The sequence below is a fragment of the Diplotaxodon limnothrissa genome, linkage group LG15 (genome assembly GCF_057381915.1).
Source record: "Diplotaxodon limnothrissa isolate DT_005_m linkage group LG15, D_limnothrissa_male_GT1.1, whole genome shotgun sequence".
NCBI lineage: Eukaryota > Metazoa > Chordata > Actinopteri > Cichliformes > Cichlidae > Diplotaxodon > Diplotaxodon limnothrissa.
The window spans coordinates 24102355-24120748 of record NC_140610.1 but is presented as its reverse complement, the minus strand read 5'-3'; the positions used below and the strand labels follow the sequence as shown (position 1 = coordinate 24120748).

The 18394-nt window shown below is 40.2% G+C and overlaps 1 protein-coding gene across 1 annotated transcript; it reads right to left on the bottom strand.

Annotated features, from left to right (window-relative positions):
- Positions 1–8273: 8273 nt before the first annotated feature.
- LOC146617580 (hepatocyte nuclear factor 3-beta-like) lies at positions 8274–11353 on the bottom strand. The gene is made up of 2 exons (XM_085372412.1): positions 11279–11353; positions 8274–9335 (listed from the first exon to the last, which is right to left on the bottom strand). Exons 1-2 carry the CDS (start codon positions 11351–11353, stop codon positions 8274–8276), a joined length of 1137 nt encoding a protein of 378 aa, XP_085228538.1.
- Positions 11354–18394: the final 7041 nt, after the last annotated feature.

Below are 18394 nucleotides of genomic sequence, written 5' to 3'. Positions count from 1 at the left end.
ATATCTAATTAATTACACCACACGACCTCACACTGACCGCCAGCAGCACAGCATCATGTCCCTCCACCTCACATGCTCAGACACCCTTAATAAACCAAATAAATCTGTCCCCGAACTTTTAGAAGAGACGTGTCTGCTGGTCTTCACCCCGTCTGTAGTGTTTTTCTCCTGAGTGTGTTTTGGAAGCCGGTCGCAGGCCCGATAAAGCTGAGCGCAAATATGAGGAAGATGTGGAGGTTTGCTCAGTGTACACATGCTCAGACAACAGCAGAAGAGGCTCGGCCGAGAAGCAGCGGTCCGAGGAGGCAAAGGAGACAAAGAGATGAAACCAGGCTCTGAATTTGGGCAAATGAACCCAAACTCAGAAACAAAGAAGCAGCACACGAGTCTTTAAATTTCCCTCCAGATCGCCATCAACGCTGAAAACTGTCAGGATGTAGAGGAATGACTTCTGCAGGAGTGCTTTGTAGGACTGTAAAAAGAAGATAAATGGATTTAAAGGGACCACAAAAAAAAAACAAATATTAAACAATTTTGTTCTGAAACAAGGTGTTGTTAAATGAAGTTAAGGGGTTTTTCACAAGAGCTAATCCCTTTTAGTGGATTAACAGCCTTAAAGTGCTGCAAACGGACTCGACACACTCTAAGAAATCAGATACTGTATATAAAAGATGCACATGCCTGTGACCACTGATTTGTGGATGTTTTGGTCATTACCCTTTTTTTTTCTTTTTTCTGAGCCAGAGGTGGAGTGCTAAATACTTAAAAGGTCTGTACCTCACAGAAAGCCATAAATTAATACAGTACTGTGCAAAAGTGCTGAGCCACCCTTCACATCTTTACATTTTAGAGGAAAAATGGGAAATATGGGCAGCGATTCATTGAAACATTTTTCTATCCAGGTATGCTTTTACTGCATTGGCAGTGTGTTTGGGATGGTTGTCATGCTGAAAAATTAAACTGTTGCCAATCACATGTTTTCCAGATAGTATTGCACATAACTGCACATTTCTGTGTTCATAGTTCCAGAAGTTTTGACTTGATCTTCCACACTGCCGACTGAAATACAGCTCAAATCGTCACAGAGCCTCTACTTTTTTTTTCCAGATGACTACAGACTCTCACTGGTGGATCTCTTTCCCGACCTCCTCCTTTTCCTGTGGGTACAAAAATATATTTTTTATTCTGTCAAACTGAGTCAGCTTTGAGATTTCTCATTATGTTATCTCAGTTATGTGTCTGAAGATGCATTTTAAATTATTTAATATTCTTTGTTAAGTTTTCTGCTATGTGTTGACACAAGACTGGTTGGTCCAGTGAGTTTGGTGCCTTTGTTACGCTTGAATGATTCACAGGTCAGTGTTAAGTGGCTTAACAAACAAAAGCATTGATCTGAAAGGTACGAGGACTAGAATGAAAATGAGTGAAGAAGCAGCCTGACAGAGAAAATCTTTCACTGACCTTCAGAAAACCTGAAGAACTCTTCCTCCAAACCGCTTTTACAAAATTACAAGAAAGATTGGCTCCTCGGAAACTAAATATAAAGAAATAGGGGCTGGCTCAAGACATTTCTGTTATTTCATTAATTCATGGAGGTAAGGTCTAACAGATACTGGCAGGTGACAGGCAGCTGTCACCTGTCCGTCAATGTGAACACAATCCCTCCCAGCAAATACTGTCCCATAGATTTGTTTGTCAAAAGCAGAAGCTTAAAATATTTGAAAATAAAGGTCAAATGATTTTATTCATTAAATATTTGCTATTTTTTGTAAATGAGTGTAATATTTGGTACCAAAAAAGCCCCTGCATTTATGTCTTGGAGCGTTTGCTCAGGACTGTAGGAATAATTGTGCATACAGAGCTTACGTTAGGACATCCCTTATATGTATGCATGTGTGTGTATGGGTGGTAAACGCTCCTTGTCCAAACACAGCATCGCTGGCTAAGCTCTGACCTCGAGGCGCTCGGCATGCAGCCTTCCCATTATTCCTGGTCAGAAAGAGGTCATTATTATTCATAACGCGCTGATTGCTTTTCTTACGCAAACAGAGATGCTCAGCAAGGCGGCGAGTCTGATGAAGCCCCTCATCACATCCCATAACACCTCATCACACCTCAGCAGCAGCCTTTGTTTATGAGAAGTGACCATCGTTTTCCCTTTAAATTTCCAGTGACGCTGAATTTCCATTTGGATCTGCATGTTTTTCCTTTACCTTTTCTGCCATCAGGGAAAAAACAACCTTTGACATCTGCAGATTAAATCTGACCCTAAGCTTTCGATACAACTTTTCATTGTGGAATTATTGTGATTAGATGTCAAGAAAAGACTTCCAGTCAACAGTTTATTCAGCATCCAGTTGTTTTCTGGGTTGTTATTTGGTGAGTTTGAGAATAAGATTGTGGTTTTGGTTTCAAGCACATCAAAGTGGACATATTCTGCTCATTTGCACCTTTAAAATCATGCAAAGCTGCCCCTGTAAAGCTCAAAATAATCCTTCCTATCTTATACTTGGCCTTGGTGCTGCCCCTTAGTTGATCCTGTCTCTTTTAGCTCCTCCCCTTTTGAACTAATTTTGATCTGATTGGCTGCCCCTCACTAACAGCGCTGTTAAAAATCAGGTGGGCGGGACTTTTGTGCTCACAGTTGTGTATCTGAGCTGATATCGTTCAAGCCAAGAATACAAAACAGATAATAATGGATTGGATTTATATAGCGCTTTTCAATACCACTATTCATTCACACACTGGTGGAGGCAAGCTACAGTTGTAGCCACAGGTGCCCTAGGGCAGACTGACAGAAGCGAGGCTGCCATATCGCGCCATCGGCCCCTCTGGCCAACAGTAGGCAAGTAGGGTAAAGTGTCTTGCCCAAGGACACAACGACCAGGACAGAGAGCCCAGGGATCGAACCGGCGACCTTCCGGTTACAGATGCGATTCCCAACCCCCTGAGCCAAGATCGCCCCAGATATTGATTACTGCAGTTATTTATAGATTATTGATTAATTTATGGATTAATAAAAAGAATCCCAGTCTGGATGTTTACAGGTTTACTGGATTAATTCATCTCCCTGATCCATAGTCTTAATTAAAGAGTTTGTGTTCTTCATGTTAATTTATTGGTGGTTTTGGGGAGGGTATTTTTCATGGCGTAGCTTTGCACACACCTTAAAAATGTTACACCTAAACACTGTTTTTCTCTCCTTTGTGCTTCACTGATGATGCTTTAAAGATTCATATTAAAGTTTTACGACCAGATACTAAAGCTGAAACTGTGTCACCAGAAATGTAAAGAGCTTTGTCTTAAAAATGAAACTTCACGCAGGATCAGCAGGCACCAATCCCGTGTGAAGTTAATAAGCAACCTGCAGTGTCTGTAGACGGCTTTTCTCCTAAACCTTTGCAGACAGCTCATGAAAACCTCGCCGGTGTCGTTTCACTCTTTTCTTCTGACACCTCCACCTTCAGAGACAGCCTGGTGTGTCCCTCTTCCAGCACACAACCTGTGTTTTACAATCAGAGTCGATATGATTGGCCCAGAGGTGCGGCAAGCTATTTTTTTTAAAGACTAACCTATATTGCTCAGGTCAGCTTTGTTTGATTTCGCAACAACTAAACTCTTACAGCAGGTAGAGGCAGGCACCAGTCACACCGGCGCACAATTAAACAAACACACTGATTTCCGTGTCAAATATTCAATGCACACGGATGGAGTCTTGACCTTGTTTGAAGCTGTAAGTCATGCAAAATGGCCCGCTTTAGTCTTTGAAGATATTGTTTACTCATGGCTTTGTGCACAGAGTGAAGCTGCAGGATTTTAAACTGTAAATGAACCACATTCATACGGAGCTTTTAAAGAGCTTTCAGTCACAGATTCAATCGGTTCTTTAAAAATACTTGGAGCTGTTTTCAGACTTCTTTTTTTTTTTTTTTTTTTTTGCCACAGTCCATTTCTAATCATTGCCAATAAGAAAAGGATCCAGATTAATTTTTTAATAAAATAAAAAAAATTCATTACACAAAAAGCAAAGTTTGTTATATTTCTGTTCATTAATTACATTTATTAGCCACAGCTTCACTCCACATGTTTCCCTGGATGTCTGCAGTGGCTCGATGCCCACCAGAGACGCAGCTCTCGGAAACAGATAGCCTATCATTTGAAAAGACTATAGGTGACTACAAAAGGAAGCTTTGGTGCAGCAGGACAAGTGGTACAAATGTGCTTTGGGGGTTTCGTCCAAAATGAAAGCTACAACAGTTCTAGTTAATCTATTAGACAGAAGACTGAGTTCCTCTTGTGTACATTCTTATTTCTGAAGTATTCGGCTGGTAAAATAAACCTTGGAGGACACCGCCATGGGCTCAAACTATCTATAAAAACAATTGAAAAGACCACTAAAACTGATGAACTGACTCATCCTGATGCTTGTAACTCATAAATGATATAAAGCATACATCACACCCCGCACACCACAGCGTCTTTATTTGGAGATGGCGAAGCATCGTTCTGAATATATTTTCATATTAATGAGGGAAAACGGATCTCCTTCTCTTTGCAAGCTAAGTTCAAATTGATATGAGTATAAAGTACACAGAGACAAAATGCTGACATTAAAAAAAATAAAAAAGGATAATTAATGTGCTGACTGGAAGAAAATTGATTTTTTTTTTTTCTAAAAGGAACTCGATAACTAAAGAAGAAAATGTACACAGTCTACAGGGTTGGGTTTGTTTGTTTTGTTGTTTGTTTGTGGAGATGATCCATTTACACTGTGGAGCGTCCTTCTGCATCAGCTGAAATATTACTGAAGCTCTGTTACTGTCAGCAAACTCGTCCTTTTGTGGCTTTTGGAGTGTTTGGACAGTAAAATCAGACCATAGAGACATTGAGGAATATTTTCCATATTTTTACAACATTTAATAAACTGATTAAAATTATTGATTAAGAAAATAATCAGCACTGTTTTCTTGTTTGTGTTCTATTTTTTGGCTGGAGTTCTGGAACCTGGGTTAGGGTTAAATTTCATAAACTCGGGTGATTTATTAATTACCAAAACAGCTGCAGCCTGGTTTCCAGTGAGTCTGTACAATATATGTGACCAATGATACCGCAATAATATTCATTTTTAATGGATTTTATTATGTTGTTTGTGCTATGTACAGAAGATAAACAATTAAAAACGAAAAGAAAATGTCAAACAGAAGATTTAGATCTCAGTGGAGATGCAGGGAACACCTAGAAAATTTAAAAAAAGAAGAAGCTGAGTTTTTATAAGCACAACAACAGTAAACAATAACAACAACAACGTCTCCAATATGTGAAGGTCTTTTCCTTACACAGGGTTTTTCCCAAAAAACATCAAAAGGTTTATTAGAACATTTTTTTTAAGTAAAAATGACTTATTTTTCTAATCTTGTTAGTTTGCTTACTAATTTTAGGAAGAAGTCACCTGACCTTTTTGTTGTCAGTCTGCCTCAATTTGCATTACACCTCCAAACCCTAATCCTAAACCTCGGGGTTATTGTATAGTTTTTTTATTAGAGTCAGTTGGATCTTTTTTTCCTTGATTGCCAAAACCTTGTGACATAATTTTAAACACTCTGATGTGTAATTTGGGGTTAGGATAATTGAGACATCACAGGGTTAAATTCCAGGAGTTTATACATGAAAACAAATGACTTCACCATTTGAGCGGGTGTGATGTGCACATTAAAACAGATTATTACCCAAACAAAAGACAAAACATCATCCTGATATTAAACAGAGCTGAACTGGCTCTTTACACTCTGCCTCTCACATCAGGAGCGAAGCAAACATGACAGAGGACCGCAGAGTGAAGCGTGAATATGTGTGTTGGATCAGCAGGAACAATAGGAAACAAGATTATTTAAAGACAGTAGAGGAGCCTCCCTCTCTACGCACACCATACAAACAAGCTGAAAATGTGCAAAGTGATGCATAAAAATTCACCAGAATACAGAAAATGAAAAACCCTCACTGAATGTCGTCACTCTTACTCTGCCATATGTTTTCACATCAGTGCTTAACCTGTTGTAGTTTTTTAAATTTCATGTATAAACATGTGCGTTCAATTTATTTAAAGCATTCGGCTTATTTGAGCCAGAATGTCTTTGTGCTGAATAACTGTTTTCTTGACTGTGACCATGTGACCCGTGCAGCCTGTTATCTGCAGTTCAACATCACTTCTGTGTGACATTAATGTGCTTTAAGAGGAGAGCTTGTCACCTTTTCATGGGCTATTGTTCCAGTTGTTATCTGCTTTTATGTTATCTGTGACCCTGCGGGTGTCAATCAAGCCATTTAGTGCTAATGCTGCCTCAGAGTTTACTCACAGTCTTTATCTCAGTAACACGTTTTGCACCTTTAAGGATACTGCAGCTCAGCTCCCCCTCTGTGGTATTCCTGTTAGGCAGAAGATATTTGTATCCTTTATAATTTAGTGTCTTGATATACAAAAACTGACATAAAAAAGTTGCATTAATTTAATAAACACCTCAAAAGTATTTATTGATTTACTTCTAAAAGCAGACTTTAATAGACTTACTTTGATCACTTTAACTTTTTAAAAATTATTTATGCATTACTGTACTTTTTTGCATTAAATTAAACATTTTATCTTATTCTGTTTCATTTTTAGGCTAATGTGTAGTTTTCTGTTTGAGTTTAATATTCTGCTTGTGCTTGTCTGTAAAGCGTGTTTAATTATATAGGTTATTTGGAGATGGGCTGGCATTTGTGCAGATTTTTTTCTAGTATTATTGACTCCTTAATGCTTTATATGCCTCACATCTGAACCTGAAGCTTCCTTAGAGAAACCAAACATAACCTCAGACGCATGTGTTTGTATTGTAGGAAGAAGCCGAAGAACACAGAGAAGAAGAAGAAAGGGAGAACAAAGACCCGAGGAAGATTTGACGGTGTAGAATTGATATTTCACCTAATTTGGTTTTGTATTTGGACAAACACGGGCTACATCCTGACATTCCACCTTAAAAATTAAGAAAAAATATGCATATTTTACTGCTTGGGAAAGTGTGTGCATCATTTTAGTCCTCAAAAAGGTGCACATAATCACCTTGAGGTCCAATAATCTAACCGAAAACAATTGTTAAAATCATTTTGGTCACACTCCAGTTTTATATCTGTAAATACATAATAATTGTATTTTACCAAAAAGCAAAACAACCTGAAATCTTTCTCTTCTTTAACTCTGGAGCTACAAAAGGACAAATCATTCCCACTCATACTTTTTGGAATTAAAAGAAGCTCCACTGTGAATCTTTACTTTTAATTTTCACACCTGTGTAGCCATGCTGGCATCACCACTCCTGAAACAGCAGCACATTTTAGAGAAAACCTAAGATGTTACACACCCCTGAGGAGTACATTTGTGTATGTTATATTTGCTGGTATGCTGGGATCATCTGTTACAGACTTCTGAGCACAAATGTTTGATGAGCCAGAGCCAACATCTTCAGGAAGACACTCATGTGAAACAAGAATCTCGAGAATCTTTTTTTACCTTTCAAAACGACTTTGTCTGCCAAAGCAGGAACACTGAGATCCTGCTTTGTCTTCCAGAACCTGTAGAACATTCATTTATTCTCAATTTTATGTAAATACTGAGATTTTTAAATAATATTTTGGACTAATGATGAAGAATTATGCAATTGTAAGTCATAAATGGAGAATTGTGGAAAAATACACAACCTCATTGCAGGAAAATATAAATGCATGTGTGCAGGCCTCCACTAGCATTTACAAAGGATCTTCCAGGATGTTGTGAGCTCCTAATATTCTCCACATAAATGTTCCTTAAAGAGTCCTCAAAGTGAGAAAGATGGATTCATATGGAGAGGTTTTCCTAAAGTCATCCTCAGAATAGCTTGAAAGTATCTGATGTTACATGGGTGGGAGGTTTTTAAAAATTCTGTTGAATAGAGTCCTGGCACACCTCTGGTCTCCTTCCTCTCTGTTAATTGTGTTATTCTGTTGTGCTTAGATATATGTATACACACAAAGAAGTCAAATTTAAGGGAAAACAAACCTTATAAGTAATTTTTTTGGCTGCTTGAGTGGGCCCCGTTGTCCTGTCCGGTTTAACCTTTGTGAACTTTCAGCTGAATAAAAACGACACAACAAAGATTTCATATGAAGCTTTTTATCAGATGGATGAAAAACAGGGGAATTGCCCTTTATCACATTTACAAATGTACAGATCAGAGTTTTTGCAGTGGGGACTCCGGCGGGCCTCAGGAGGAGTTCATTATGGGCCTGCCGTACACGCCGTGATAGTACCCGCTGTCGCTGTGCACGGGCTCCAGGCCGGGTTTGGCCGCCATCAGAGCCCCGGACACCGGGCAGCCGTAACCTCCGTACTGCACCACCGGCTCCAGCTTGTGGTGCTGCGGCTCCGACATGAGGTTGTTGATGGAGAATGGGTGGTTGAAGGAGTAGTGGGTGTGGTAGGGGTCCGTTTTCAGGTGCGCGGCCTCGTGCAGCAGCAGCGGGTGCGGGTGGTGCGAGAGCAGGTGCTGCGTGTGTGTGGGCGGGGAGGGCACGCGCACGGGGCTTGAGGCTGGCGGTTCTCCTCGGTGGGGTTTGAGGTCGGCGCCCTTTCCGTCAGATGACTGAGGTGACGATGAGGAGGAGGAGGGCGGGGAGTCCGAGCCTCTGCCTGGCGCTCCGGCCTCACAGCCCGGCTCGCTGTCCGCCTTCTTCCCGCACTTAAAGCGCTTCTGCCGCCGCAGGTAGCAGCCGTTCTCGAACATGTTCCCGGAATCCGGGTGCAGCGTCCAGAACGAGCCCTTCCCCGGCTTGTCAGGCGCGCGCGGCACCTTGATGAAGCAGTCGTTGAAGGAGAGCGAGTGGCGGATGGAGTTCTGCCAGCGCTGCTGGTTCTGACGGTAGAACGGGAACAGGTCCATGATCCACTGGTAGATCTCGTTGAGCGTCAGCATCTTGCTGCCGGACTGCTGGATCGCCATGGTGATCAGGGAGATGTACGAGTACGGCGGCTTGGCGTGCGTGTAGCTGCGCCGGTAGGCCTTGGACTCCCGTGGTCTGATGGCGCAGGCCTGCCCGTACACCTGGCTCATCACCGGCACGTTCCCGTACGGCGGCGGGCTCATGGGGCTCATACTGGGCGGCAGCGCGGCGGCCCCGGCGCTCTGCGTCATTCCGGAGGCCACCGAAGAGCCGCTCACCCCCACCGGGTGGCTCACGTAATGCGCGTTCATGTGGCCGGTGGCCGTCATGCCAGGCGTGCCCATGTAGGTGCTCATGGAGTTCATGTTGGCCGCTGGGGGGTAACACTGCGACACAGAGAAAGCCAATTAACATTAATTAATGCACGAGGACACACACACACACACACACACACACACACACACACACACACACACACACACACTGAGTTTAATCCCTAAATAATTTAATTTAATTTAAAGTTAACAGCCTGATAATGTCGCATAAATACACAATAATAAACCCAGCGGATTTATTTCAGCCTGACACAAAGATCAGAGTCAGAAAAGACCAAAACAGGCCAAAAAAGAGCGGAATAATTCGTTCTTGATCCGTGCTACGATCAGTGTTCTGTCACTGATCGTAAAGTCTAAAAATAGTGAAATGAGTGAAAAAAAGGAGGCTGGAAACACACAGGCTGGAAATACACATAAAAACTCCAATAAAGCGTCACAGGCGCAGAGATAAAAATACACCAAAGCTTCTGATTAGTTTCAAATAACTGATCGGAAGTTATTTAAAACAGTGAAAACTGCTCACCACGAGATTCTGATTATTATAATAAAGACTAAGACTAACTTTCTGTTTGATTTTCCAATCACCCAGTTTAACAGTATCCATGTTTTTAGGGTTTCTAATACACCTGTATTCCTCTGTCTAATTCATCCATAACTCCTGTTATTAAAGATATTAATTGAGCTGTATTTGCTATAATCCGAGTCCGTCCATGTCTTTAAATCTATAAGCACGCACATCCTTGTAAAGGCTGCTTTCACTCTGTGGTTTTCTTGTTGAAGGTGAAGTCCAAATCTTCCACTTTACCTGTCTGTGACGTCTTTATACTTTATTTTTATTTATTTTTTTAAAATAGACCCGAGCTCACGCGCAGGGTGTGGGGACTACTGGTGATGTTAAATAAATCACTAATGCAACTTTTAGAGGGGACAGTTTTATTTGAATAGAACAAAATTATCACGAGAACTACAATTTTTAAAAAGAAGGTTTTTCACTTTAGATGTATAAACATTTTATTCAGCAAAAACGTCCAAGGAAATTATTTTTCTAACTAGAATAAAATCTTTTTTTTCTTTTTTTTTTTAAAAAAATACATTTTTAGATAAATATTCCACATTTATTTTTCTTATTTTATTCTCTTGTTAACTGATTTTAACGCTTTTGTTTTATTAACCCAAATTCTTTGTGAATTAAAATCAGTTACACAGAGTTTTAACAGGAAGTCAAAGCGCTTGTTAAAATCTGTCCCTCAAGAATGAAAAGCTTGTGTGAAATTTCGTAAATCCTGCAGAAAAATAAAGGTGACGTTTAATCGCGTAAAAATGTAAATTTTGTTGCCCGTGTGTGTCCTCGCTGGCAGCTGCAGCCATTTTTCTATTGCTCGGTGTTTGTTTTGCAGTTATGATCGAATCTAAAGCAGGCATCGTTTTTAAGTGTTAGTTACAGTTTAGATTATTTGACACAGCCGAGTACTGAAGGTCAAACAGCCTTCCGATTTTCGCTTTAATTACCTGGATTTCTAAGAACAAACTAGATCCCAGTTTAACAAATTCTACTGCAAATATTTACTTAGTTTACTTAAAATGAAAAACATGGCTCCTTGTTTTTACTTGAAATCCAGCCGAAGAGTGGCTCCTTTGACAAACTTAACATGCTCTAAAACGACTTTAAAAACTCTTTAATCTCTAATTTTATTAAACTAAACTTTAGCCTACACTCAGTAATACTAATAACTGGTTATACTTTTATATGAAACATTCAAACTGTGCGTAAACGTCTGGGGTAAATTGTGTAGGCTCGGTACAGCTGAGCCTCTCAGATTCCAGCTCAGATCCTGTAAGTGACCCTCAGTTATCGTTTTTCCATCAATGAGATTTTCCGGCCCGTGATCGGGTTTTATCTGCCTCCTCTGGGAAACCTCTGCCTCTGATCGATATTTAACCAATAAGCCAACGTCCCCACTGACTGATAACACCCACGGGTGAAATTCACGGACCTCGGGCTCTGCGTAGTAGTAGCTGCTGCTCCAGTCCGGATGCTCGTGTCCCTCCATTTTAACGGCGCTCAGCATCGTGCACGCTCCAGCTCCAGATTCATCCAAACAGCTCCACGCAAGGCTGGAAAACAACCACGTGAACCTGTCCTCAGCTGGCAGCCGGTACCGGGCCGCTGAATCCCCCCTGTCTGTTTATGACCGGAGCTGCTGCCTCTCACCTGTGCGCGCACTGTGGCCGACGGACGGTTTGTGCGCACTGAGCGTCTGCGACACCTGCTGCTCGCTGCTGCGCAGCCGCTGTCCAATCAGCCGCCTGCATCCCAGGGCCGGGTAATAAACACCCCGAGGGGGGTTGGTACGTATGCTCAGCTGGCCCCTGTAGGAGGCTCACAGCAGATTCAGGTTTAATTTTGACTCTCAAAAAATTATTAAAAGTGAAAAGAATCAAAGAAAAATGGCACCAAATCTGCCGCACAGTCAAGCAACGAAATGGACAGAATCAGATCCACAGATTCGATAGCTTTAAAGATTTTTCTTACCTTCTGTAACTCATTTCATGCATCAAAATGATCACTATTACACCTTTTTTCTGTTTTACACCTATGTGTGTTTTCTTTTTCAGTCTCATCTTCAACTTTTGTTTGGTTACATTTTGCCATAAAATTAGTTTGTGTTACGTTCTGTATTTTTATTTTTTTGTAAACATTTCAAATTTCATTTAAAACATTTAAAACGTCTCTTTCAACAGAGTGATAAGCTAGCATAAAGTTAGCAGCATCTAAGCACAGAGTATTAACATTGTTGAAGTATTAAGATATAGGAGTTACATTACAGATGCATATAACAAATCCAAAGGGGCAAAAAATGAGAGCAGGGAACTCGGGTGCAGGGCAGTAAAGCATGAGGCCATCTCTGGTACATGCAGAGGAAAACCAGGGGTCACTGTATTGTATAAGCACTGGATGGAAGCTTTTCTTGTGAAGGTGGTCTGACCAAAAGACATTTTTCTGTCTTTATGATATAAAGGATGTGGTAGTTTGTTTAGTATGTATAATTTCAACTAAGAATCCTCAAGAATTTAGATTTACATACAGTGGTTTTAAATACCAAAACGATGCCAGTTAATATCATAATCCTCATGTTTACAATTCAAGGCCGAGGGACCAGATCAGGCCTCTATGAATCCAGAATCATGAAGCTTGAGGTTCTCACAAAATCTTGGCCCACCTATACGCAGAGTGGAAATACACATTTTTCTTTCATTTTAAGAATAATGCATGTCTCAAATGTAGTTTATGAAGCTCCAAAAGCTGTAGGAGTGATAAAACACAAAACATGCTGGTTCTAGAGAGGCTGATCTTTAATGTCTTTATATAACCGTGAAATATGAACCTTTCCCTTTGTGTGAAAGTGTTTAGTTCCCGGCAGACCGGGATCTCCTCCTTCCTTTTCAGCTGCAGGGTTCACTGTTTGTGCGCTGACAGTGTGTGTTTACCTGCCAGTGAATCTGAAAGGATAGCCGGCACACACAGCCGAGGTGAAGGAACAAGAGAAGCTGGACCACCATGCTCTCTGCACACAGCCGCTGTTTTATCTTCTGTGGCCATCAAATATTTCCCTTCATTTGTCGGTTGCACATGAAGACCGAGAGGGGGTCGAAGTGTTTATCAAAGCTGTGACACAACGAAGGGCTTCCCTCACCTGCACAGGATCACGAAAAGTATTTACAAGTCATAAGTTATGGATTAAACATTGACTGAAGACTTTAAAGAGGCTTCAGATACAACACAGGAAGACTTAACGAAGAATCAGTGGGCATGAAGGATGAATATGGAATCTGTGGCCAGGAAAGAGCTCTTCCTGTAAAAATTTGCAAAATCTTTATTATTAGCTTTAGATCTTTTATTTAAACAGGTAGTCTCATTGAAAATCGAGAGTTACCTTACTAAAAGTCACTTTATACATTATCATAAAATAAGAAAAACACACACAAGATTCTTTACAGGTACGAACCTTTAAAATGTCCCAGTTTTTTAATTTTTCTCTCACTGAAAACTTCACCTCCACATGAACACAGTCAGCGTTTTGGGATTTCCCTACCTGGATGATTGAGCGTGAAAGATATTTTTTTATTTTGCATCCTGAGTTAAGATGGGCAAGTATGGGGAGAACATGGAACTACCACCTGTCTAGAGATCCTCATGGGGAATAAATGATGAAAAATAGCTGTGATTTATTGATTTGTTATAAATATTTTATTTTCATCAGCTAAAAATGATAATACTCCTTACTCTGCATCCACAGCCTCCAAATTCTTGACACAGGAAACAAACAGAGATGTTGTGTGCTTGATCGGCTCTTCATTACCCACCATACATATAACAATAATCCGAATGTTGTGATTTTTTTTTAAATTGGCATCACCTCCTGACCCTGCTATAAATTCAGCGACAAAACAGATAGAAACAGATTATTCTTTACTTCTTCTGACTACACCCAGCTCCCAAACATTATCCATGAACACTCTGTGTTTATTTGTGTGCATGAGTTCAGCAGGTCTCTGTCCTCCTGCCAGTCTGTGCTCTGTGTTGAAGGACACATCAGCTCCTAAAATGCATCACGAGGGCAGCAAAGAGAGAAGACTCCAGGAGGAGCTATAACTGGGGAAAGTGTGTCCTTTCCAAAAGTGTTTTTACCTTTAAGTATCACTAAATCATAACCACAACTGAGATATACGAACCACGGAGAGAGGAGGAGTCTTTAAACAACTTGTCCTTCATATTCAAACATTTGAAACTGCCTTCCAGCATTTGTCTGTGTGCCTGTGATTACAAAAGTTTTTTTTTAATCTTCTCACATTGTGCCATGTAGTGAATTTAAATAACAGAAGTCCTATGGAAAAAATGTTATGATCACATCAGTATAATGAAAAAATTTCACATCATATTTAACTGACATGACTTTAAAATGAGGCTCCAACATGGAGACGTTTCATTTTTACAGAACAAAGACACTCTGTGGAAGAGAGCCAGAGATTAATAGTAACTAAGGAGGACAGTTTCTGTGTCCTGAATCCAAACTGGGAGCTGGTTCCACTGAAGAGGGGCCTGAAAACTGAAGGCTCTCCCTCCCATTCTACTTTTTTTTTTTTTTTTTTTTTTGTCCCATTTGGATCTTTAGCCATCAGAATTGTTGTCTTAAGGCCAAGAAAGATGCCAAGCAGATTTATTTTACCAAGTGGATCATCATGGCCTTGCCATATTGGTCCATTTGATTGACCTGTATTATAATTATGTATCTATTTTATTTTCGGTTGCCACAAATGGGACAGACATGACTGGGGGATAGGACAGGGAGAAAGAATGAAAGAAAGAGGGAGAGAAAGAAAAACAGGGGAGAAGAGACGGTGAGAAAGGGGGGGAAGAAAGAAAGAAAGAAAAACAAAACACCTGGATCACCTGTATGGAGAAAAAAAAACAGAAGAGAAAGCAAACCAAAAAGAGCAACATCATAAATACAACACCATCACAATAAACTAGCTAGCAGTAGATAACAGTAGATACTAAATATTAAACGATATTGTGCAGCACGCAAGATAGACAGCGCACAATGTGCTTTGAGGCAGCAGCCAAGAAAGGTGTAGTCCACGTCTGTGAACACCCGTGTGTACACCCGTGTGCACACCTGTGTGGATCAGCATGCTTGTATTCCAAAGGTTTCTCCATGTAACGATCTGCTAGGGAGTGTGGGGAGCCATAGCCCCGTCCCCCAGGGCATGAAGCAGGTATGGAGGAGATCCAGGCCCCAGACATTCAGAGGCCCCAGAGTACGAGGACCCGAGGAGGACCACCAAAAGGGGGTGAACCGTGCCACCCTCCTGGGAAGAGCTGAGTAGAGCCCCAAACAAGAGGTCACCCAGCAGCTACGGAGCAGAAGCCAGAGGGGGTTGCAGTGGCGTGCCTGCCGGCAGCCAGCTGTGCCAGAGAGGACCGAGCTTCAGGCCCAGAGGCCTAAGGGCACCCCACCCCCCGGAAGGGGCCCAGCCGGGCCACAGGCGCCAGGCCCCACCAATCGGCCACCAGGAGTGAGCCAGTACATACATGAGCACCCAGCCCAGGTCGACAAGAACCACCAAAACACCAACGTCTGAGGGCATCAGCCACCGGCAGGGAGTGTGGTGAGGGGAGATAGGCCTCCGTACTTTAGAGGGCCTGAGATGTACCCAGAGAGGTTGAGTCTACTTTTAAATACTCTAGGATCAACAAGTAGGCCTGCAGCGTGAGAGCGAAGTGCTCTAATAGGGTGATATGGTACTACAAGGTCATTAAGATAAGATGGGGGCTGATTATTTAAGACCTTGTATGTGAGGAGCAGGATTTTAAATTAAATTCTGGATTTAACAGGAAGCCAATGAAGGACAGCCAATACAGGAGAAATATGCTCTCTCTTTCTAGTCCCTGTCAGGACTCTTGCTGGCTGCAGCGTTTTGGATCAATTGAAGCCTTTTCAGGGAGTTTTTAGGACATCCTGATAACAATGAACTACAGTAGTCCAGCCAAGAAGTAATAAATGCATGAACTAGTTTGAGGAGATGCTCAGAGAGGAGTTAAAGAAAGGAATCGAGGATGTGCAGTTGACAGAGGAGGTGCTGTGGTGATTGTTCTTCCTGTTGTGCTTCATGGGCCATCGTGTTTGCAAGAAATCAACTGTTTGATTAGCCATTCTTTGAAAGTGTGGACATACAATTTATATAAACTGTATGGATCCCACATTATGGAAATTCCCTTGTTACAGCAGCAGAGGAAGAAGCGATAGGAAGAGAAAGTGAATTAGAGATATAATAGAAAAAATGAAAAAATGAATCGTATACACTGTGATTGTTTACATGTACAGAAAGTGCAGTGGAAGTAATAATGAGAATACACATGTATTTTTTTAGACTGTATAAATGGTGTGTGCTGTACATACAATACACATATCATAGATGGCAGTATTTGAGATGGATGTCAGCAGCTGTAAGGCTGTATTTTTTATTTATTTTATTTATTTTGTTGATCGCATAAATTGCCTAAAGGTTTTTTGCTTTTTGTTTTTTGTTGTTTTTTTTAAAAAAAACAACCTTTTGTTTCATTCAAAATTTAAAAAATAAATAAATACTCACAACTTTATTAACAGCAACCCACTACACATATTTACAGTAAAATGCGGTATTTGCATTGTACATTCAAAAATCACAAATTATTAAGTGTTGCCATGGTTATTTCAGTTGTTTTGCATGCTGAGGATATATTTTGCTGGTTCCGTTGTTTGAATGTTCGTGTGAGTCGGTAAGGATGAGGACATGTATTTATATTTAACAGTAACAAGCTGTTTGTGGAGATTAAATTAGAAACACTAAAATTAAAGCAAAATGGTGGTAGATACTGTAATTACTGTAAAAATCCTCTGTGGTTATGTGTTTAGCAACATTTGTGCTGTTTCACCAGCTGAAATTTGACTTTTAAAGTATTTTTCACAGCAACATAGAATAGATTCCACCATCATGCCTGATTATAGATTTGTTATGAGACATATGTGACTTAAGAATGGACAAAAGGAAACTGTATGTGGGAGAAAGTAGTAAATAATTTTAGAAATTAAACACATTTGTTGAAGACCTCTGATGCCCTCTGAGTGCAGTAGCTTTTAATGAGTTTCCAGCCCTGCAGAGGACTCTTTTCTAGCTCCTATTTCCGCACCTAATCATGCTGTAAAGTGAGGTTTTTGTGACCCAGGTGAGCAAATATTGTCTCTTAGTCTAAACCCGTTTGGCTGCTGCTTTGCTGAGATTCCTGCAGGAATAGCAGCTGTAAAACCGAGGCAGCCTCTGGGAAAACTGGGAATCTAACCTGCAGCTGGTGCTCATTCAGCTAAGAATATAAAAACGAAATGACATTAGATTTTATTTCCTCAAAAAAAACAAAAACAAAAAAAAACCCCAGAAATTGCAGGTGTCTTCAGTGGAATCTGCTCATGAAAGTGAATTCTTTCCTTATGACTGCTTCACAACTAAAAATTAAAAACAATTATTCAGACTTTCATCAGGTGCATCAGGTGTTTTATTAGACGTACCCCTTGTTTTTATGACAGGAGCTGTCATCTTGTTTTGTTCATCTTGCCACAACGCTGACACCTCCTGGTAACATCCCATAACTACAATGATTAAATCACAATTCAACATCAGAATTTCAGCTGACCGAAATTTTGTTGTTATGATAATTAAAAGAAAATATATATAGCAAAAACAGTAATAAAAGACGCTTTTAGAGCAGACGATTCAAGAGTTGATTCTATGTTGTTGTTGTTGTTTTATTATCACAGGGGGGAGAGAGAGTGAGAAACGGTGACATTATCTAAGACAGTTTTTGTATTTCTAAAAACAAGGCACTCGTACTTAGTCCTTTTAATCAGTTATTTATTTATTCATGCAATTAACCCCTTAGGTGACCGGACAACCGGTAAGATGGGTGAGGCCAACATTCAGCTTTTCTTGTAAGGTCTTTTTTTCTTTTTTTATTGAGTATGTAAAATTTAAAATTTCAGATTTTTCATCTTTTCACAGGGAATTCAGCTAAATAGTTTTTATTCAAACTGTGCATTCATTTTTATTTTTAATTTTCTGTTTTGCTTTGCGTTTGGTTAAATTTCATTTATGTATTGTGATATCTAGTTTGTCAATAAATAAATAAATAAATAAATACAATAAAATAGTCAAGAAAAATTATTATAAATTATTATAGCAAGGAGTTGTTACGTGATTGTTCTTTACTAGTGATTATATTGATTTGATGAAAAAAAATTAATAGAAAATAATTTAATAATTAGTCTTAATTCATTTATCAAATTACTATTTTATTGAATAAAAAAGAGAATTATCAAATGTAAAGGAGCCTCTTTTAGCCGTGTTATCACTAAAAGTCGCTGCCTTTCTATTTACGGTAAACAGCGGTTTTAATGGTTTTAATGAGGTAAGGACGCCAAAAAAAGTCGATATGTCCCTACCGAGCTTCCGTACACCGGAAGCAGCGTGTTAGTAGTTTGCTGTGGTTGTTACAAGGGCAGAAGATTTGTTTTTGC

Bases quoted from the DNA above. Each gene is read 5' to 3' on its own strand.
- LOC146617580 (XM_085372412.1), bottom strand. From the start codon at position 11,353: ATGCTGAGCGCCGTTAAAATGGAGGGACACGAGCATCCGGACTGGAGC. The intron at 9,336-11,278 runs GTCCGTGAATTT...TCTGTGTCGCAG, and splicing joins ACTACTACGCAGAGCCCGAG to TGTTACCCCCCAGCGGCCAA.